The 22,785-nt window shown below is 43.0% G+C and overlaps 1 protein-coding gene across 9 annotated transcripts in view; it reads right to left on the bottom strand.

The window, feature by feature from the left end:
- fat1a (FAT atypical cadherin 1a) overlaps nucleotides 1-22,785 on the bottom strand; it is a 72,227-nt gene that overhangs the window by 4,235 nt on the left and 45,207 nt on the right. For all 9 annotated transcript variants that reach the window (XR_013807099.1, XR_013807100.1, XM_079674626.1 and 6 more), the window contains 18 exons: nucleotides 18,332-22,393; nucleotides 17,530-17,726; nucleotides 17,272-17,425; nucleotides 15,712-15,945; nucleotides 12,279-12,665; nucleotides 11,289-11,503; nucleotides 9,801-9,938; nucleotides 9,464-9,607; nucleotides 7,076-7,273; nucleotides 5,854-6,447; nucleotides 5,183-5,405; nucleotides 4,967-5,098; nucleotides 4,658-4,815; nucleotides 3,391-3,859; nucleotides 2,051-2,204; nucleotides 1,576-1,686; nucleotides 803-1,446; nucleotides 130-267 (listed from right to left, as the gene is read on the bottom strand). Coding sequence is in view for 7 of the 9 variants with exons in the window: in XM_079674626.1 (XP_079530752.1) it covers nucleotides 130-267; nucleotides 803-1,446; nucleotides 1,576-1,686; nucleotides 2,051-2,204; nucleotides 3,391-3,859; nucleotides 4,658-4,815; nucleotides 4,967-5,098; nucleotides 5,183-5,405; nucleotides 5,854-6,447; nucleotides 7,076-7,273; nucleotides 9,464-9,607; nucleotides 9,801-9,938; nucleotides 11,289-11,503; nucleotides 12,279-12,665; nucleotides 15,712-15,945; nucleotides 17,272-17,425; nucleotides 17,530-17,726; nucleotides 18,332-22,393 (8,352 nt within the window). In the remaining 2 variants the exon portion in view is untranslated. The remainder of the gene's footprint in view (nucleotides 1-129; nucleotides 268-802; nucleotides 1,447-1,575; nucleotides 1,687-2,050; nucleotides 2,205-3,390; nucleotides 3,860-4,657; nucleotides 4,816-4,966; nucleotides 5,099-5,182; nucleotides 5,406-5,853; nucleotides 6,448-7,075; nucleotides 7,274-9,463; nucleotides 9,608-9,800; nucleotides 9,939-11,288; nucleotides 11,504-12,278; nucleotides 12,666-15,711; nucleotides 15,946-17,271; nucleotides 17,426-17,529; nucleotides 17,727-18,331; nucleotides 22,394-22,785) is intronic.

Below are 22,785 nucleotides of genomic sequence, written 5' to 3'. Positions count from 1 at the left end.
TCACAAATGCAAAATATCATCTCATACATGTGCGTGTTATGAAATATGCTGTTTTTATACTATGCTATGTGGTTAGTTTTCCTCAGATGACTAAGAGAGATAGATTTAACACGCTGAGTGGCAGCATACCGTTGTCATCGCAGGACTCAGACTGGAAGGAGCTGAGGGACTGGACCTCGGACATGCTGCCCCGGGTGTTGTAGGCGTGACAGGCGCTGTCCTCTGCAGGCTTCTTACTCAGGCACGGGTCCAAGTCCACCACTTTAGCTGGAGGAGAAAGCACAGCCTGAATATAGTGTATGGAAGCACATGGAAGAGATAGGAACACTTCCTGTGTAGGGCAAAGCAATGTGTTTGAAATAGTCTATAGATGGGCAACAATAGAAAAGACATAGACAGAAGTATACGGTTGTAGGATGTTGCTTTGAATTGTTTTGGAATTTTCAAAGTTTAGTATAGTTTTTTTAGTCTCAAGTAGTTTTCCTGGTCTCAATTTGTATTTCAATATGGGCAAAATAATAAAAAAGTATAAGGAAATATTTTATGAAGTGTTATTTATAATGCATCATATATAAAACCACTATTTGCTTTCAATTACATTTTGTATTTACTGAAGTCAAGTATCAAGTTTAACCATCGTTTGGTACAAAGTATAAAGAAAATGGAGACAAAGTCAAACGAGTAACTAACTGAAAATGTTTTAACCTGAGGTGTACAAATGTAGCATTGTTACTTTTCCTCTTATATGTACAAAAATGTCATCATCCTTTACCGGGTACTTTTAGGAACATTGAGAACTTACCATCGTAGTCATAGTCCCAGTTTGGCTTCTGGATGGAGTCGCTGTCTGAGACTGAGTTGGAGCCAGGGGGGGGGGGAAGGTTGGGGGCGACGCTGCACACGGCCACGGTCTTGCGGTGCCCGTGCACAGTGTCCGGGTTGAAGGTGCTGAACTCAGGGTGCTCCGGGATGGCTGAGCCCTCGAATGAATTCCTGTCCAGGTTGTTCCTCGAGTCGCTTGGAATGCTGGGAGTGTAGGAGATGGGCCTCACGGGAACCTGGGGGGGGATGTCGGAGTAGATGTTCTTGTTGAGTTTGACGTCAAAGTACGGTCTCTGTAGGAAGGAGTGAGGCATGCTGGGACTGGCCAGATGTTTGTTGTCGTCGTTGTGCTTGGACCTTCTGCGACAGGCCTTCTTGCGGATGATGATGAAGAGGAGGACCAGGATGAAGATGCTGGACACAAACACCACGATGCCGATCACCTCCTCCAGACCGATGTTCCAGGAAGTGGAGACAAAGTCATTGCGGACCTCGGCGCGGAGTTCGCACATCTGTCCGTTGAATCCCAGCGAGCAGTTGCATTGGTACGAGCCGTATGTGTTCTGGCACTGGCCCCCGTTGGAGCAGAGGTTCTTGATGCACTCGTCAACATCGCTCAGGCACCTGAAGAACACATCAGAGTTCAGTGCTGTGTGTTACAAACTGCTGATACAGGAGATCGGACCTGTCTAGCCCGAGATATGAATCATTTAGTGAGATCAGTTCATGGGTTTGAATTCAAAATGTACGTACCTTTCTCCCTGGAAACCGACTTCACACTCACACACTGGACCGTCCAGGCTGTCGATACACTTCCCGCTGTTTTTACAGGGGTTATCTCTGCAGTACGGCCCCAACTGGCACCTGAATACAAAACAAGCTTACGTAAGAAACCTACAAAATATAGGAAGACGTGTTTTTTGAAAACCTACATTTGATCTAGCTGACGGATTTACAAGGTGTAAAATAATGGATCAGATATCATTTATAACAGCTGATCACCGGTCTATAACTTGAAATGCAGGTCTTACTCAAAGATTAAAAATGAAATGTGAGTATTAATATAAAATTAGAATTACATGATGTGTTTAAAGTATTAACTTTATCACATGACAATCATCACCCAGGCATACATGCAAAATGATATCCATCAATCTAGCGCCATAGCATGCTCGTGGTTAAATGTGTACTTCTAGTTTTTCAAATGTGACGGATAAGATGGCTGTACCTTTGTCCCGAGTACTGTCCTCTGCACTGGCAGAAGAAGTCGCCTGCTCGAGGAACACAGGTGCCCCCGTACAGGCAGGGGTTGGAGGCACAGGGGCTCAGGCCGATCTCACAGTGGGTGCCCATGAAGGAGGCAGGACACTTACAGAAGTAGCCTGTGGAATAGAAATAAAAGACGTATTCATTTATTGTTAAACTCCTGTAATTCATCACAACAACGCTTGTTAGGAAATAATTGCTGGGGGGACTGAAATGTACTGTTGTTTTGATTTTAATGGTTTACTTTGCATTAATTAACATTAATTCCAATAGTACAACGTTGTGCTCACCACACTGCTTAGAGTGTGTTCTTTCTTTTCAGAATGAGCTGCAGATTTAGCAGAAAAGCCTCGTAGGGACAGTGAGGGATTATGCCCCCTGAACCACTGGCAAGTTTTTAATGCGAACTGATGCAGAACTGTTGAGTTTGCATTAACAGCAAACGGCACTTACTGCAAATTAACACTGCAAGCAGACGCATCAGATAACAGGGAGAGGTCGCACAAAACTATGGTAGAAGATGCTTCCCTAATAGCCTGCCTTCAATATGCAAACAGATTCAACTTCCCAGCTGATACACCTGTTCTCAGGCGGCAGAAAATAAGCTCTGTTATATGATCAGATGAGTAATTTAGTGAATAATTAAAACTCCTTAATCTCCCGGGGGAAATGTAATAACGTTCAGATAAAACTAACTGAACTAATTCCAGTCCAATACAACTTTTGTAGAGGCTCGTCATTGTGCTGCCTAACTGTGTTGTTATACACAGTGGTGCTTCTACACACTATTTATACAAACAAGAGCAAAGTGATAGTTTGGCTGCATTGGTCTCTTTATCATTGTGTTTGTAGACCATCTTTTGAAAAGTTCAGTTCACAAAATATCAAAATAAAGAAGAATATTCACACAATAATCCAGATCTTGAGATGACTTGTTACGTCCAACCAATAATACCAAAACTTGATTTACTTGCAATAGCTCATTAAGTCAATACACAATAGACTAAGTTAATAAAAGTGACAACTAACTGATAAAAATGACTGTAGTTTATAATCTCATTCACCCTTTACACAGTTTATCAATGTTTTGTGTGCATAGGTATAAATGTGTCTGTTGATTGTGTAGGATATACATATTTTTATATATATTTGCATTTCCGTATTCAGGATTATTGAAAACGGTATTTCGATCTCTCTGTCTGTACACACAAAATGCAAGATTGACAATAAAGTTGACTTTGACTTGACTAACTAAAGCCACCCGGGTGAGAACGTGAGTGCAATGAGCTGAGCGGGATGTACCTCCGTTAGGCAGCGAGGCGCAGACCCCCCCGTTGCTGCAGGGGTTGCTGGAGCAGCTCTCGGCAGGTGCGAGGGCACAGCCTGGGCTCACGTCCACGAGGTCCTCCAGCACGGCGTGGGCCCGCTGAGCCTTGGTGTTCAGAGGCAGCTCCTGGCCGTTCAGGCTGATGGCCTCCATGCAGCCGCGCAGCCCGTTGGTGACTGGCAGGCTGCGACCGTGGCGAGCCGAGGCCAGCTGGCGTACATGCCCGCCGAAATAAATGCTGTTGTCGAGGTTGAGGGTCCTCAGGGTGCCCGGTGCTGTGCCTGAGGCGGCGTGCACCCGGTCCAGCACCAGCTTGGCGTAGTTACCATCCACCTCCAGTGTGAGAGTGTGCCACTCCCCGTCGTTAATCTGAGCGCTGTGCACAGACACCAGGCCGGGGCCACTGCCGCAGTCGAACTTGTACTGCAGACGGCCGTTCACAATCTGTCAGAAACACAAAGTTAGAAGATGATGAACATTCAGCATACAGCAGAGATATGAAAGCTTCTAGTTTCATAATTTGTGTTCTCTGCTTCTCATCTTGATCAACACAAGATTAGAATCTGGCGGAGAAATCGTAATTAAATTATGAAGGCACTGTTACAAATCAATATGTGACACTGTCATAAATCACTCCCTATCAGAAAATACAGTGTGCATTCAATAATTCATTAAAATGTAATCTTGGTAAAGAGCAACCCAATTTCAACAAGCTGTGCAGGAAGGCATCTTTATAAAACGCTGTAAGTCTATGTCTCTAAATAAAATAATTAAAAGTTATTTCAAGCCTCACATGGCTAAACAATAACTGTCTCATAGCCAGCCAGGTTTCGAGTCTAAGGTCTGGCATGCAGACTGCTATAAGAGACAGACTCGAAGGAATGTGTGGAAAACAGCTTTCTGTTTCCCTCCCAGAACTAAAATAGCTCCTGTGTGTGAGGAGCTTTTTTTCAACCCACCACCACATTCCCACCGTCCCTCATGTGAACGGAGGGTTTAAAAAGGCTTTTTGAACCCTTCAGAACAGTTGATTGGTACACATGGCTGGGTGGTCTCATGGGAGGGCGGGTCAGTTTGTGTTTATTAAGCCCTTCTGATATGGAAATGCTGCACGGTAAAACGGAGGGACAGTAAGTCTAGACTTAATTATGATAAGGAAGGTTATCGGTTTTGAAGACTCTGAAGGAATAAATGCACGTCTGAGCAATAAGGCAAGGCAAATATATTCACACACACACACACCTCGAGGATGCTGTAGTCTGTTCCTTTCGCATACATGACAGTAGCATGAGTGGAGAAGGTCCTGATCCTCAGGGAGAGTCTCATCAGCTCCTTGTTCTCATTCTCCATCAGAAGGTACTTCACATAGCCGCTGCCGCTGAACGTCAGGGAGTTGCCATCTGACAGGAAGTGAGAGACATGAATCAAGAAGATGTGGGACAGGCATGCAGCTTTTACATTATTTTCATCATTACTCCAGGGTGAAAAGGCTGGAGATAGGGAAGAGATAACGATATCTGGAAACAGAGATGAATAGGTGGGTGGTCTTACCGGAGCACTTGCCCTTTATGCCCTCTGGACACACACAGCTGTACACGGCTTCTTTAGGATCTGCCACACACTCCATTCCCTCAGGACAGGGGCTGTTCTCACACAGGTTGTTCACCACGGGACATGTGCCGCCTAAACAACAACACATTTCCAGTCAGATCAGGCGTTTCTAACAGACAGTGAATGTGTAAATCTGTGTGAGGTTAACGAGCCTACCTTCACACTGGCAGGTGGCGGTCCTCAGGTGTCTCGGTGAGACGAAGCTGAGACGAGCCGTGCTGTATGTGGACATCGTGTTCTTGTCCAGGGAGATGACCTCGTCGCAGAAGCTTAACGGGCAGTCCACCCCCGCGCACAGCTTCTGCACCACCCGCACGATCCGAACGCCCGTCATCTCCTCGATCACAGCCGCAGAGGAGTTCAGCTTACGGAAGACCACCTGAAAAAACACATAATATAATAATCAGCTTTTCTCTTTTTTATGTCTTTAAAAAGTGAACATCTTTAGTAATTTAAAGACAGCGTATTGGGCTCTTGGACATTTCCACTGACATTTTTGAAACTTTAAAGACTAGATCATTATTTGATTAATTTAACAATTCTGTACTAGGGTTGGGTTGTATAAAGAAAATCATTTATCAAAGTTTTTATAACCAGATAATTATGAAACAATATTGAAAGATATTTTAGCAATGAAAATGTCAGAATAATGTGGAAATAATGACTATACTGTAATGTAGCCTTTAAAAGTGAAAATACTTCAAATGTTACGATATCCTAAATCTTTGATATCTTCTCTTATAATACGATGGCACAATATATTTCACAGCCGTATTTGGTACCATTAGCTATAAATGAACATCCAGTGTTAGCATAGTCGTTCTCACCTCCTGAGATTGGTAGGGGGTGCCGGACCTCTCTAAAGCCAACAGCACGTCCAGGTCTCCGTTCTCTGAAGGCTGCAGGCTCACCAGCTGCACCTCACTCCTCCGGACCCCTGCGATGTTCCTCAGTGCCCGCTGGAAGTTACGCCAGAAGTCCCCGATGAATTCCTCAGGGGCGATATTAGCAAAGCGCACGGCAATAGAGTTGTCCAGAGCCTGACGTGTGGCCTGTCTGACGTGCACGGTGACGTCAGCCGCCGTGGTGAAGCGCCCGTCGGTCACCGTCACGTTGAGAGGGTAGTGACCCACATCGAGGGGGCGCAGGGCGATGACTTTACCATCCGAGGCGGACACTGAAAATAGGGCTCCACTGTCGTCCGATGAGGAGGAGGAAGGGGCGAGGCTGTAGGAGAGGGTGTCGTAGATGTCCTGGTCGGTGGCGTGGATCTTGCCCAGGACACCTCCGGGGTATTCATCGCCCGCGGTGGTGACAAAGATATCCAGTGGAAGGATGGCAGGAGGGTAGACGCTCTCCTCGATTATTCGCACAGTGATGAAGGCGGTGGAAACGAGCTGAGGTTTGCCACTGTCTGACACCTGGATATGGAGAGAAGTGAAATGATGTTCAGTGTTAGTTTGTGTCTGAAAGCTTTCTTTTTCCAACAGCAGAGGGCAATCAAACTCTTCCACTGATAAGCCGAACCACATCTAGATACTGTTGGTGCTCTGCATATTAAAACATCTACAGTTCATGCATGTCATCAAGCACACTCTCACACGGATGGTCATCAGTTCAAAAAAAGAACTATGACTCAAACGTGAGTGTGCATCTCGTGTAACAAGACATCACACTTACATTTCATATCCCATCTGCCCACTCTTTTTTTTTTTTTTTTTTTTCTGCTAAAGTGACACATCAACACCCAGCCACACATGCGATCGTGCCAACTCAAAGCAAATGTCTTTGATTTGTTATTCTCCTTTGAGATTTACTCCCATGCAGCAGCTTTGATGTATTCCACTTCAGCATCTTACAGACAGTTGTTTGCAAGGTTAAAAGCTGTATTTAGAACGTGTTTAAAAGATGGAGAGACGAACATGGACTAGTGTTGGGATGTAAGGAGATGGGGAACAGAAGGAAGACAAATAGATCAGGTTGCTATGCCTTGACGGTTAAATCAATACAACCTCTCAACTGCGGTTTCTCCTCTGCGCTGTGACTCACCTGAGCTTGCAGTAGGTAGTGTTCTTTACTTTTCCTATGCAGCGCTCCCACGGCCACTAAAGCTCCCTGCTGATTGATGTGGAAAGCATCGCCCTCATTCCCATCCACGATGGCGAAGGTGAAAGGTGGGCCGTTGTGGGAAGCGTCCCGATCGGTTACGGTGAGCTGGAGAACACTTGTGCCTTTTGGTCGGTTCTCCTGTGGGATTCAAGAGAGGCATGTGTAATGTTTGTCGAGAGAGGAGGTGGCTCACCTGATGCTCTTCATCTCTACAATGTTTTTGCAAAATGTAAGAATTGCACGGTGCGAGAGGAAACGTAACAGAGACTATTACATAACTGAATATTGGTACAGCTAAAAATTGGGAAAACGTAAGCTTCTCTAATTTTAATCAACTAAATACGATTGTATAATTATAATTGCTTCAAAGATTTGGGCAGGTTAACTTTAGAAAGGGAAGGCTTCCTCTCTCCTGTTGTGTGTCTCTGAATGGTCTTCAGATCTGTCCTTTGTAATGCAAGTCCTGAAACTCATTGTAATTCTCAAACAACTCCTAATGCTACTGGTGTTGTGAACAGTGTGCTTTGTATTGCTTACTTGTTCTTTTAGGAGTGCATTTGTGCTTTACTTTGATCGGGGATCCATAATAAGTCAAAATAAAGGCGGTTAGGATTTCTTTTGAAGCAAAACAATGTTTCATTAGTAAGTACTCTAGCTGTGTGTGCGACGCCTCCGCACAATAAACAGAAAGGAACATTACAAATAAACCATCTATCTTTGGAATCATGATTTCTGTCCTGAACTGTATTACAAATGCATCTAGCTTAATTATTTTAATTTCAACACTCGTTCACTTCTCTCCAGTGAACCGACTATCGCTCAGTATCTTGCACATTTCCTCTCTTCATCACTCCTGCCTCGCAGCCTTTTGAATTTATTCCCTTATCTTAATTCTCATACTTAAGATGCATCCTCTGTCTTTTGATTCCCTCCCCCCCCTCCCTACCTCTGTTCTTACTCCAACATCCGACTTGCTTCTTGACATTCAAGTCGCACAGTCTCCCATTATTCCTCCCTGTTAATCCCTTTCTCTGTGTCCACTGCAATCCCCCCCCTGCTCCTCCTCTCTTACTTCCTTTCCATCTACCTCTTTCTCATCCTCTACACCAGGGGTTTTCAAAGTGTGGGTAGGTGAGCCTCCCCTCAGAGAACATAGGAACAGCCGCGCCCCCCCTCCCAATTATTATTGCTGTTATTATTATTATTATTATTATTGTTGTTGTTGCTATAATGCAGGGGTATTCAATTGCATTTCAAAGAGGTCCAGTAAGAGAAAATGTAATTAAATGCTCTGTTTTCGCTGTCTACCTTCCGCCATTTGAAATTACTCCGACTGTTTCTCTCCTCTTGTCTCGTCTCTGTGTGTGTTTGAATCTATCGTGCTGACTGCACCGATTTGATTGGCTGAGTAGCGTCACCTCCTTAAAACATTAAACAATAACTTTTTTAAACCTTTTTATTTTTATGTTTTAAACATATTGTCTAAAACTCCCCCACTACTTGGACTATTCCTTGCACCCCTCTAGAATAAGCCTGAATGGTCTCAACCATATTGCCTCAGTAACGTGCACTTGTTATTGTAACAAGATCGCAAGGACACTGGTAACGATCAGAAAATTGAGTGTTGTTCAGTTTGTGTGTTGTGGAACATGCGTGTCCGTGCATGAAAATATACCACACACCCAATTACAATTGCATGTTCAATTCACTACCCTGGAAGTTAATACAGTTGTTAAAGTTGGAACAGCCTGTGGACAGCCGTTCTTCCTTGCATGTCAGTCGCCGACACCTTCTTACAGAGGACAGGCACATCTAGCTGCAGCACGACCCGTATATTTCCGCACGCCGTGTTCTCAAGACATATTTTTTTTAACATTTTCAACATGGTGGATAAATCCTTATATGCTCCCGGCAACACACTGAACGTTACCCCATTACACTCACCCCTACTTTAGTGGGAACAATGAGTCTGCGTCTTTGATGCACACAGGAATAAACGCAGATCATACTCTGGCTGCAGCCTTTACCGGTACTTGCTTTTGATCAAAGTCAATGCGGAAAACCTGCACTCACACAGGTAGGTGGAGGTGAAGGGAATGAGCACTTTTACAGCCTTTTTGGCGAGGTGGGGGAACTCGGTCTCCACAGACAGCCACAAGTGGGCAAGTGTCACTATACTCGTCTTTTTCTCGTTCTTTTGTGTCTCACGCTGCGCCTCCCCTGAAGCTCTCTGGCGCCCCCCAGGGGAGGCGCGCCTCACACTTTGAAAACCGCTGCTCTACACCTTTAATCAGCCATCTTCGCTGACCTCTCTCCCCCTCCTCTCACCTGGATGATGAGGCTGTAGTTGGCCTGGGAGAACAGCGGTGGGTTGTCGTTGACGTCTGAGATGTCGATGTTGATCATGGCGCTGCTGGAGAGAGGGTTGGCCCCGTTGTCTGAGGCAACCACCATCAGAGTGAACCCTGAGGTCTGAGAAACACATGGAGAATAATTACTGCACATAGGCAAGGCTGCTTTTGTAAGCAATAATGCAGCGGAGATCAGTAAACAAGCTTCCCTATTAGGCCTGACATGACCCTGATTGGATTCTGCATAGAGTGCAAGTAGCCCCACAGTGGATTAAACTGTGAACAGTAAGCATTGTATCTGTTGTTTCTCTTACTCGCTCTCTGTCCAGCTGGCGAGCGACTTTAAGCTCTCCTCTGACCGGATCGATGGTGAAGGGGCTGCCCTGGTTACCGTCCACGATGAAGTAGCGCACGCGGTTGAAAGAAGGTCCGTCGACATCTTCTGCCATCACCTTTAAATCAATCAAAACAACAATCAATCCCTGATTCTGGAAAATGGATTAACATGACAATGCAACGTGTGAATGTTAGGTTAACTTGTGTGTTAGAGACTGTAACAAATAATGTCTCAACCAGCTTCATACTATCATTGATTGTTCTTGCAAGGACACAAAATGATCTTCCAGATCAAGAAGACATCTGGTTGATTGGTGGGAGGGTACACTTGTCATTGTGTCAGTGGTCTTTATCAGTCTTAAGTGGGTGGGAATCATCTGTGAAAAACCATGATCCTATATTTAATTCCACGAGCCAATCAGGATTTAACAACATTTGACTACAAATCTGATGACTGTAGTAGTGACTAATAGGTTTTTTACTTGTATAATTTTACAGAAATATATTTGAATTTCAAAATCTTACTTTTACAGCACTATTTCACTGCATTAGAGGATAAACAGAAATTAATCAAATCAATAATTTGAGTAATTTTTTAAGCTAAATGCCAAAAATGTTCCTGTCAGCACATTGGGCTCTGTGAATCTGCACTTTTCATCGTTATTTACAAAACAAATAATCTGTTTATCGAAAAATATAATCAGCTGAATAAATTATGATGAGAAGATTAATATTAATTAGTTGCGGCCCGGCTATCACAACATCATACAGATGTTAACAACCTTTCCTTTCTCCTGTGCATCCTCCTCCAGAACAAACACACAGTCTTAAAACCCACCAAGCGTCACATATTGAAAGGGATCCCCGGGGAAATCAGCAGACAGGGAAGATTTACAAGTATGAGACAATAGCACGTATTCAAATCTAATTTTCAGATGTATCATTTATATTCAGGTACATTAGGCTCACAGACAAATGGCCATAAGCAGGGGTCTTTTATAAAGGGAGGGGGAGTGGTGGTGTGCTGCGGGGTACGACAGAAATAGACGGAGAGAAAATTGAACATGCAAAAGGTGAAGACAATGCCTTATCTACTAGGACGGAGGCATAATGAGTCAAATGCCTTTCAATTAAACAGTTTGAGCATGTGTGTCAGATAATGCACGAAAACAGGGGTGCAGTGAGCTTGAAGAGCAGTTACTAATTTAGCTGTGCCACCAGATGGTGATTTGCCACAGGTGCAGATGTGTGATAGTGTAAGCAGTGAGTAATGGGCAGAGAGGAGGAAGGCTGTGAGCGAGTAAATGAACAAACTGACACATCTAGCTGGAGGAAAATGAAAAGAGACAGTGATGAAAAATGTCTTTCTCCCTGCATGCAGCCTTATAGTAATTATGGGATGCTGCTCCATAACAACCAACTATTGTATTTAAACATGTCCCTAAAGATGGGATTTTTATTCTCACCGCCATCACAGTCTTCCCCAGCTCTGCGTCCTCACTGACGACGGCGGTGTAGATCTCCTGGCTGAACACGGGTGTGTTGTCGTTGACATCGGTCAGGTTGATGTTCACAGTGGCCATGTCGCTGAGCGGCGGTGAGCCACCATCTGTAGCCTCTACGGTGATGTAGTATTCATGGGAGACCTCGTAGTCCAGTGGCTCGATCACAAAGACATCACCTGAGGACAAAGAGACGGCGGAAAGTCAGAGAGGATGTCCTGCCACAAGAATTCAAACTTCAATACCACAACTTAAATAAATAAAACATCTGTGAAGCCAAAAAAGGAAATCAATTTGACGACAAACAATGAGCTTCTTTGCATTTTAGTAAGTGGCTTTCATTTGAAATTCAAAAGTCATGCATTGCTCAGCTGCTCTTACTGCATTACTGCTTGAAGCTAGAACACAGAAAGAATCCTTTGTTTCTTTTTTTAGAATTTAATATTAAATATAATTGGATTGGAGTTAATACTACTTTGTTTTTACACACCCGATAGGCAGAGAGCCAAGAGCATAGATAGATATCAGCTTTCCACGGCATGATTATTACGGACAAAATAATTCATGGTATTGAATCTTTACAAAATGTGAATTAAAAAGATAATAATTATAGTAATGCTATTTGGTCAATCCTTATTTAAATTAATTTAATTGTGTGTTCTGTCTCTTTTTTGTGAGAGAATTACACTCAAACTGCTAGAAAGAGAGTCCATAAACAAAACTGTATATGATGGAATTATAAGGGACGACAAAAAGCAAGAACTGAAGGATAGAAATGATTCAAGAGGCCATGGATTATTTACCCGATATTAATAATTGTCTATGATTTCCATGATATCAATATTTAATCCCTCATTAAAACAGTCAATATCAGTATGGGGCCACACCCACAGTAAAAGCTGAGCTAAGAGATCATGGAAAAAGAAAAGCCATCTGTTTCCCGCTACCACATACCGGTGCGAGGGTCAACGCTGAACATGCCGTGCTCGTTTCCGCTGATGATGCCGTAAGAGATCTCTCCGTTAGCATCCGTGTCCCGGCTCGCTGCCTGCACTCTGAGCACCTGTGTGCCCACCGTCACGTCCTCAGACAAGGTAGCCATGTATTCACGGTGCTCAAAGACTGGCGGATTGTCGTTGATGTCCAGGACGGAGATCAGCACGTGGCACAGAGAGGACAGGCGTGGGGAGCCCTGGTCACTGGCCCGGGCCTTTAGCTCGTATGTGGACTGCACCTCTCGGTCCAGGGGGCGCTCCAGGCTCATAACGCCGGTGTGCTCGTCAATTGAGAAGAATCCTTCAGCGGAATCGACCAATGAGTAGAGGATGTCGCTGTTAAGACCTGAGATGGAGTACAAAAAGGAAAATTAAGTTGTTTTTTTTTTTTGTGACTTTGACAATCCTCCCTTTCCATGTTCCCTCATCTCAGCAATTATACTGCTGAGTAGAATTTTATCTTCAAAGAAAAAGATGAATAGCCACATCAACAGAAACACTCCCTTAAGTACAGGGCGTAACAAGCATATTGATTCTTATATTGATGTATTGATTCGTGAATGATTAAAACCGTCTCCCTTTATTTTCATTCCGACACATCCATCTTTCACGAAGCCTCTGATAAACAGGAGCTGTAAACGTCTAATCCATGCCATCCTCATAACTCATGTCCTCCCACTAGCAAGACGCTCCGAGCAACAAGACAGAGACGGATCACAATAATAATCATAATGCCTTTCTGCAGGTGGCCCCCATTTGGAATACGCTATTATATTCCCATTTATCAGGTAAGTGCCCCTGTCCTCCGTGGATCTCATTATCGTGCTGGAGACTACCACAAGAGCCCTGCTTATATGGTTTCCCATCACTTTTATCTGGTCTGATCACCCTTGGGACAACTACTTAATGGTGGTTAAGTAATTGTGCTGAATTTCAATTGGCTATGTCTCCTAATATGCTCACTATAATCTCAAGACTGGAATGTTTAATATGAAAGTAGAGTTGGGATGCTGAGTGGATGGATGGATAATGAATCAGCCCCTTATTTGTCATACATAATAGTCAACTTAATATCTTTGAGTTTGAGATAAGTGGTGAATTAAACAGGGATACACTTTTCATTGGTTTTCTAAAAGTTTAAAGTGGACCTATCATGCTATATTTGAATAATATAGTGTAGGACCATACCTATATAAGGCATATTTATACTTTTTATTTTTCAAAATACCAAACAGATCATGCATTTTAGCCATTCCTCATTTCGCTCAATTTAACACTGTCTTTGCTGATTCTGTGAAAACAGCACCATCTACAGGCCTGGCATATGTACTACAGCGTCTCCAGCGCTTTCCAACGGCAATGTCCGTGGTTGTCTCCTCCTGATTGGTGGAGTTGGCCCAATAGCCGTAGCGCCACTTCTGTGACGTCATAGAAGTGTTCAAATCTGGATCAGTCTGTATCAGATCCGTTGCAGCCCCTTTTTAAGAGATTTGGGTATGGAGGAAAATAGAGAGGGTTGTGTTTTCTGACATTTGGTGAGTGCCCTTGAACAGCGGGGACACATATTCATGTATCAAAGACGTACAAAAGTGCATTTTGCATGATAGGTCACCTTTAAAGAGAAAACTGTTGTGTGCGATGCTAAATGGTTCTCAGTTGCAGCCCTATTGCAGCCTAAAGACAACGTCATGGTTATATAGCTAAAAGCAAACATGCTAGCTCTACACTGATCTTACACTGACACAACTCCTTACTGCAGTAATGTGGGTAAGTAACAAACATATTCCAGCCAAATAGGCAGGTGGATTATTGAGACAGCAGCACACAGCAGCCAGTGCCAAGAATGCGTCCTTGCATAGATACCAGAGGCAAATATCGATGGAAGATAAAGCAAATATTTTCTCTTCGTAGGAGGGTTACATTAGGCTTCATGTTTACTGCTGAGAGTCGACTGAAGCCTGACTGAACTGGGTCAAAGCTACAATGTCTAATTCTTCTTGAACGCCTCACATGTTGCTTGGGACTCACCAGTTGTGCTAAAGAAATACTAAAAAGACAAATAAAAAGAACTCTGATGTGTGCGATGCCCACATGTGAGATACAACTTCTCAAACTCCCTCTGCTACACTCAGTGCAACTCTAAATAATTATTGCCCCTGGCTAAACTGCAGGAAGCACCTTATTTTCTCAGAGCCTCCTTCAAGTACCCTTATCCTAGATATTTGAAAATGTGAAGAAAATTCCATGCCGGCAAAGCCTCTGGGGAGAACATTTCTTAATCCCGGCACTCTCCATTCACCATTTAGAGGTTCTCTCTAAGCAGACCCAATTCTATCATCTCGAGCTGTCAGTTCTCCCAGGATAGGAAACAGAGGGCGTTGATTCTGTGACAGTGTACAGGTTAGAGTGGTTCCTGCTAAACTAAAGGTTTAATCTAGAAAGACAGGTCCAATGGTTTCCTGTTAACGTCTCCAGGAGTTTAAATTACTGTTTGACTGCATGTTGAACTTCCCAGTCTTACCCAGATGTGAGCTGCTCAGCGATTGGCAATGCTTGTCGAAAGGTAAAGATGCCGGAGACAAATATATGTGACCCTGTGGCTTTGCACAATGCAAATGGAAAATTGCATCAGCCCTTTTGAGAATTCGGCTTGAAGAGAGAGGAATTTCATTAGAGTGTAATGGAGCTTTTAATTTGGGGGGTTGATCATTCATGAAATTCCACATTTGTTATCCCTCCCTCTTGCCATTTAGTGTAATGCAGTTGTATAAAGGAAATATAATAGCCAGTCTATTGTGAGCCAGCATTTAGCCGAGAGGAACATTCATACTATGATACAGGAAACTTTTATAAGTGTAAATGGTTGAACCCTTTTTTTTTTGCCTGAGTAATGTCTTTGTGTGCATTTTGCAATTTCAACATTAAGGTATTTGTGACAAGCAACAGCTCACAAAACTGTATCTAAAACATAGCTTTAATATGAAATGTTGTCCAGTCATGGACCTCCCGGTAAGTAAGCGCAGTAAGCCTGTCAAATGTGGATTGTTTTACATGTTGAAACAACGTATACAAGGCGACAGTTAGTGATACTCAGCATTTAAAGACTTGAGGGGGTGGTCGATACATACAAACATATTTTGGGACCAATAATTGGAAAATTACAAAAAAAATGTTAGTGCCTGTTATCATTGTAAGCTGCATAAAGCTGTGTAAAAAAAAAAGAGAGCTTGAGATGTGGAACAACAGAAAATGGGGGGGGGTTGTTCTTAGCTAACATTGGTAGGAAATGTAATCCCATGCCTTGGTGTAGATTTCATTTTTTTTTGTGGTAATGGACTGATAGTTTCTCAAGTACAAAGTCATGTTTGCACTGTGCAAGCAAATAAACTCACCAGTATCGATATCATTTGCCAGCAGTTTTGCCACAAATGTGCCCGTCTCTGTGTTCTCAAAGACTGTGATGGTGTAGGTTTCAGATGAGAACTGAGGCGTGTTGTCGTTGACATCGTCCACAGTGATGTGGATGTCAGCCTCACAGTACCGCCCTCCTCCGTCCACCGCCCGCACTCTGAACCTGTGCTCGACCTGCTCCTCTCGATCGAGGGGCTGTAACGTCTTCAGCTCCCCTGAAGGTGAGACGGAACAATTTTGAGCAAAATACACAAACATGAAGACATACACTCTTTTGGGAGATCTCATTTTCCATTTAAAGAATAATGAAAAATCATTTCATGTTACAAACAGTCATAAGATGAAGACAATGAAGATGAAATGGAGTTTATGTGTAAGAAGACAAAACCGTTTATACTCTTAAAGCACAATGGCCCCCTTGTATGCTGTCTACTAAACAAGTAAAACACATCCAAACAACTGATGGCTTTGAAAAGAGAGAAGAGGGGAATAAATAAGTAATTGAAACCCGAGAAAATGGCAGAGAGAGTGGGGGGGATGGAGGAAACCATCAGAGTTGGCAGCTAAGGGCAGCTTGGAAGTATCCTGGGAGGCGAGGCAGCCAACATTACCAAAACCTCTTTGGAAAACTCCAGAGCCTCTTGGCGGTTCTCATCTGCAATAATCCTACTTGTAAGAACTGAAGAAGAAAAAAAAAATGCTCGCTCCATAACAGTAGCACTGTGACAGCTGGATGGTATTGTTGCCTTGGTGTCAGTCTCTTAGCATATCGAGGCTGAATTTTGCCGTTACTGAAGGATTCTACGCAGGAGCAGCAGATGTGTTGTATAGCTGTTTAAATGTGGCTTAGTTTGTTTTGTCCTCCCGTGCTTTTAACTTGGCATTTCTTTTAAAAACAGGTTGGTGGTGATTAACTGGCAATGTTTTTATTTCTTTCTCCCGAGGTGCCAGATGGAATCTCTGATTTAGCGGGTCTCCCAGAAGAATTGATTTGCAGGCAAGAAGTATAGCAGTCATAAATTCAATTTAAGTGCACAATTTTGTGTGCTAGTGCCACTAAGTGTCTTTCAGCTACCTTGCAAGGAAATGTTCCTGGCTGATTTAAAAATAAATAAGTAAAACAACTGGGCACAAAGAAAACACACTTGCCTTCCATTATAGCTAATAATGATCCGCTAGGTACACACACTTATTTCAGAGGGATCGCAATTCTCAAATCCTAAGACTGTAGAATATGAGACTGCTGTTGCGTAAAGCTGCCTTTTTGATTTTGTGGCTTGAAGCAGAGGGCCATGAGTGTTTTAATGAGAGACTTTAACAAGAGTGCCTCACATATTGCATCCTAATATTCAAAAACAACCTGCAACACAGCTGGAAAGCCTTCTAACTCAATGATTGTGGACAAAAAAGACTTCAGAGAAAAAGGATGAATGTCTAGAAAGAATACTATTTAAAAATGATCTAAAAACATCACTAAATCAATACTCTTATTCATAAATATAAACATTTGCATCTATTCCTGTAAGCACACATATACACACCTGTATCAGAATCAATGTTAAACAATTCAGATCCAACTCCTTGCAGATCATAGGAGATTTGGGCGTTTGAGCGGATGTCAGCATCTGTAGCAGAGACCTGCAAGATGAGCCTGCCAGCAGGGGAGTCCTCTCTGACACTCTCACTGTATAGTGACTGAGGGATGGATAGAGAAATATAAGTGAGAACTAGGAAGACAAGGGCACATCAAACGCAAATAAATGCTGAATTTTAACAGTCCAGAAAACAGTGTCATTTACCTTTTCGCAAACAGGACTGTTGTCATTTGCATCCAGCACCTTGACCTCTACAACGGCTTTGGCGGTAAAGATGCCATCACTGGCAGTAATGTTGAGGAGATAATTATCCTTCTCTTCACGGTCCAAGGAATTCCTGACAGAGACCTTCCATTCATTCTGGATGTGTTCGATAGCAAATTGGCCAAGTGGGTCCCCTCCTTTGTGTTAAAAAGACATATACCAATTCAGAATCATCAACAACTCAAGAGGCAGGAAAGCAGCCGGAGCCATTATAAAGACACTAACACAAGGCTCTGTCCTGAATTTAAAACTACATTCCACAAAAAATCCATCAATTAATACTGGAATCATCTTTGGAGTATATCATTAAAACAGTAAATCCTTATTTCTAAATCAAATCTGTTTTATACACAAGCAAACAAAGAAAACTGTACACAAACGAATGCCTCATTGTGATTCCTCTTGATATACCCAGACTTGGCAGAGTTATTCACACTTGCTAATCAGCACCCGAGGAAGAATCTTTCCCCATTCGATTTCAAAGCATTATTTAGATAATTATACATTTCTGTATTATGATGACCCTTAATATGTGCCTTGAGCTTCGGCAGATTAACCGATAAACCAGACTCCTAACAGATAATAGTATGGTGTAATGTTTCAAAGATGAGATATTATCATCATATTAAGAAGAGGCATAAATGGATAATCCACCCTTAGCTCTGTTAATGAAAACTGTTACACAAAGGAGTAGGGAGTAAACTCTGGGCTTACAAAAAAGCACAACCTAATAAACTCTCACCTGTAATGAAGTAGTTGACTTGTTTATTGATGTCCTCAGAATCGTCGTCTGTGGTGCTGAGGATGGCGATCACTCCACTGGGAGGAGGGTCATCTTCACTGACTGTTCCTTTGTAGATCTCTGCCGTGAAGCGTGGTGGGTTGTCGTTCACATCAGCGACTGTAACCTCCACTTTGGTGCCGTTAAAGTGTTGGACTTTGTCGCCTTGGTCTGCGGCTAGGACGGCAATTGTGTATTTGTTCATCTTTTCACGGTCTAACTCTTTTAAGGTGGTTACCCATCCAGTTTCACTATTAACAGCAAACAGCTCGGAGATCTCCTGCGAATTCTGCTTTGAGTCCAGGCTGTAGACAACATGGCCGTTGGTTCCAGAGTCTTGGTCAGTGGCTTTGACTTGGATCACTTGAGCTCCACTTGGAAGGTTTTCCACAATGACAGCCTCGTAAGGATATGCCTCAAAGACAGGTGTGTTGTCATTAAGGTCTTTCACCTGGATGTTAACATTTACAGACGACACAATCTCATAGTTCTCATGCTGTGTTTGGGAAAGCAAAGTGAGTTGGTACCATTTGGTGGTCTCATGGTCTAAGCTTTTCTGAAGCTTCAAAGCCCCACTGTCTCTGTCTACAACAAATACCTCATCTTCATTGCTCTCGGGAGTGTTACCCTTCACAAGGCTGTAAATGACTGTTTGCTTACTTTCTGCCTGAATAACATCGATCTCTGTACCGATGGGAAGGTCTTCGGCAATTGTGTATCGGTATTGTGCTTCTGCAAATTTAGGAATTTGTGTCTCTGGTGCTACAATCCTGATGTAAACCTGTACAACAGATTCTTTGGATGGATTTCCAGTATCCTTTGCCCTCACAAAGAATGCATAGAGGTCATTTTCAAGTCCAATGAGACTCTCTTTGGTTATGATGACTCCAGAAGTTGGGTGAATTTCAAAGTTCTCCTCAACGTTTTCAACATCTGCTTCAATTGAATACTCAACGTCAGCATTGCTTCCCTCATCCATGTCTGATGCAGCAATTTTAACCACAGAAGTTCCCCTTGGGGCATCTGATGCAATAGTGGCTTTGTAGTCAGCTGCCCTGAATTGTGGGGCATTGTCATTGACGTCTGTGAGAATGACATTGACTACAGAAAAGCTCACTTTCCCACCCCCATCCTTAGCTGTGAGAGAAATAGGAATAACCTTTTCGACGGTATTCTCACGATCAAGGCTCTCAAGAGTGAAAATCTCTCCGTTTTCATTGATAGAGAACTTGTCTTTTGCAAAGTCATTGACAATCTGGTATGTTATTTGCCCGTATATGCCTTCGTCGTCATCTGTTGCCTTTGCTTCTGCTACCAAGGTACCAATAGGTGAGTTTTCAACAAGCTCTACCAAATAGTCCAGCTGAGAGAAAGTTGGGTTGTGAAGGTTGGCTCCAGTAACTGTTACTATGACCAGGGCTGAGTTTCTGAATACACCGTCTGATACTGATACATTGAGGTTGTAGAGAGGCTGCATATGTGGCCTACGGTGGTTGGAAATGAAAATGGCGCCGGTGTGTTTGTCGATGGAAAAGTTCTGATCATCATTTCCGGATAATATGGAGAACTCCAACTTATCTAAGTCGGAGCTATCAACATCCGATGCCTGGACTTGGGTGATAAAATGTCCACGTGGGGCCAGTTCACTTATAGAAGTGTTATAAGTGTGCTGTGTAAATATTGGAGCATTGTCATTAAGGTCAGTAACATCTATTGTTACAATAACATCACCAGAAAGGGCTGGAACTCCGCCGTCCACAACGCGGACTCTCAACTTGTGCTGCTGGATCTCCTCATGATCGAGAACTTGAGCTGTGGAGATTATTCCTGTGTCACGGTCAATGATAAAGTAATCTGAACTCCTCCTCTTTTCTTCAACTAGTTGAAAGAATACTTCTTGGTTACTTCCAGTATCATAATCTTTGGCATCAACTTGCAATATAGATGTTCCAATGACAGAGGCCTCTGAAATACTGGCATAGTAAGACTTCAGCAGGAACACAGGGGCGTTGTCATTTACATCTTCCAGTATGATATCGACAAACACTTCAGAGTGCGCTCCAGTCAGAGAATCTGTAGCTCTAACATTTAACTTATAGGCGGGATGTGTTTCAAAGTCCAGTGGCTGAATCACATGAATTACACCTGTGTTGAAATCAATGGAGAACTGTTTGAAAGGATCCCCTTCAGCAATGGTGTACACAATACGAGGGCCTTCAGAATCATTGGCCTGTACGTGAAGCACAGGTGTGTGTAATTGAATGTTTTCAGGTATTTCAATGCTGTAAAAAGGCTTCTCAAACACAGGCATTGCTTTGTTCACCACTGTTATTGGCACTTCTACTTCTGTTGAGAGTGGTACCTCTCCATTATCCTTTGCCATAACAACAACGACAAAGTCTTTGTCGAGCAAATCCTTCTCAAATTTCTTTTTTAGGGAGATTTCCCCAGATGGGGTAATTTGAAAGTGCTCTTGGTGTTCCTTCAGGTAATAATGGATAACTGCATTCGGGCCCATGTCTTTGTCTACTGCTGTGACTTGTCGGATGACCTGGCCTTCCTCTGCGTCCATCTGGACCAGGGCGTGATAGGGTCGGTTCACAAACATAGGTTTGTTGTCATTTAAATCTTCCACTGTCACAGTTACTAGAACGTGAGCCCCATCTTCAGATGTGTCCTCTTTGGTGACCTCAACAACTATTTCAAATGTGTCCTGTGCCTCGCGATCAAATGGAATCCCAGTGGTTGAGAGTACCCCAGATGTGCGGCTTATTTCAAATCTGCTGTCAGGGTTCAAAATCTTGTAAAACAAGGGCTCATTCAACTGGTTCCCAACAACAGCGATGGCTGCTAGTGTTTTCTTCTGAGAAGAGTTTTCTTGGACGGAGGCTTTGAAGGACTCCCTTGTGAACTTCAGTTTACTCTCCTTGTTTTCCTTCACATTTATCTTAACTGTAGCAACAGCAGCAAATCTACCATCGGAAACCCTAACTTTTAATTCATATCTGCTCCTGAGTTGTGTCACATTCTGAATAGAAATTATTCCTGTGATTGGATCTATCTTAAATTTATCACCAATATTTCCCTCTGAGATGGAGAAAATAAGTTTAGAGTCTGAGTCTGTGATTTTGACTTCAATGACTTCCACCCCTTTGTAGGTTGGCACTTTGACAGTTGTCTCGTACAGTTCTTGGCTGAAAACTGGTGGACAGTCATTTATGTCAATTACTTCAATGGTTACGTTGGCTGCTGTCTCTGCAAACAAGCGTGGCATTCCTAGATCATGGACCTGGACTGTGAACTGGAAGACACTCCTCTGTTCATAATCCAAAGGTGTTGTGATTCGGACAGCTCCGGTGCTTGAGTCAATGGCAAAATAGTTATGTGCGAAAGGTTCGACAATTTGGTAGATGAGCATGGCATTCCGGTCGCAATCAGCATCAGAAGCCCTAATCACAAAAGGCGTGTTTTCATGAGTCAGGACAACACTGTTGATGGGGGCAGACTCGCTAATTAATCCTTTGAATTCCTTCTGGACAAAGATAGGAGCATTGTCATTTTCATCCTTGAGGTGAATCAGAAGAGTTGCGTTGCTGGAAAGTCCTGCCATGTTAGTACCCTGTATGATGAGCTTGTATTGGGAGGTGGTCTCATAATCTAAAGCTTTCTGGGTCACAATCACTCCTGAGTTAGGGTTTATATCAAATGCGTTGTTGATGTTGCCACCTTTTAGTTGATAGAAAACAGAGGACTGGCTGTCGGCTGTTACCAAGCTCACAAAACTTCCTGGATTGACTGATTCACTAACTTCTGCAGAGAACTCTTTTTCGGTGAATCTTGGGGCTGCATTATCAGAAACTGTTACTGCAATGTTAACAGTGGTGGTTGTTGACAGTGAAAGGTTTCCATTATCAGATGCCTTAACGGTGAGTTCAAACTGGTTATTGCTGTTGCGATCAAGCTCTTTGGACACCTTGATTGTCCCGAGAACAGGGTCGATGGCAAATGAGTTTGCAACATTTCCTTTAAGAAAGAGACAAGAAAAGGAGAGTATATAAGATGATGCTGCACTTTTTTTGGGCCTGGCATTTAATGCAACACATATATGGTCAATTATTTGTGTTTAATAGATTACTTTGATAAGTATCTGAAGTGTCAGAAATGCTAACGTTCTTTCCAAGCCAGTCATCCTACACCGTCAGTTTAACTCAAAACAAAGCAAGCTACAATTCTATTACATGAAGTCATCTAAGCTATGTCAAATGTGTGTATGTATTCATATAAAAAGCTATTTGCCACATGTGTCTTGCTCTCATACAACAGCGTATTGTGGGAAAAAACCATCGTGGGAAAATCAGAGGGGGGGGGGTCTACCAATCTCCAACGTAATTGGAGATCGTCCTGACAAAGGCTTC

The sequence above is a fragment of the Notothenia rossii genome (genome assembly GCF_949606895.1).
Source record: "Notothenia rossii genome assembly, chromosome: 1".
Classification (NCBI taxonomy): domain Eukaryota; kingdom Metazoa; phylum Chordata; class Actinopteri; order Perciformes; family Nototheniidae; genus Notothenia; species Notothenia rossii.
The sequence above is the reverse complement of the archived record's forward strand: the minus strand, read 5'-3'. Positions and strand labels throughout refer to the sequence as shown.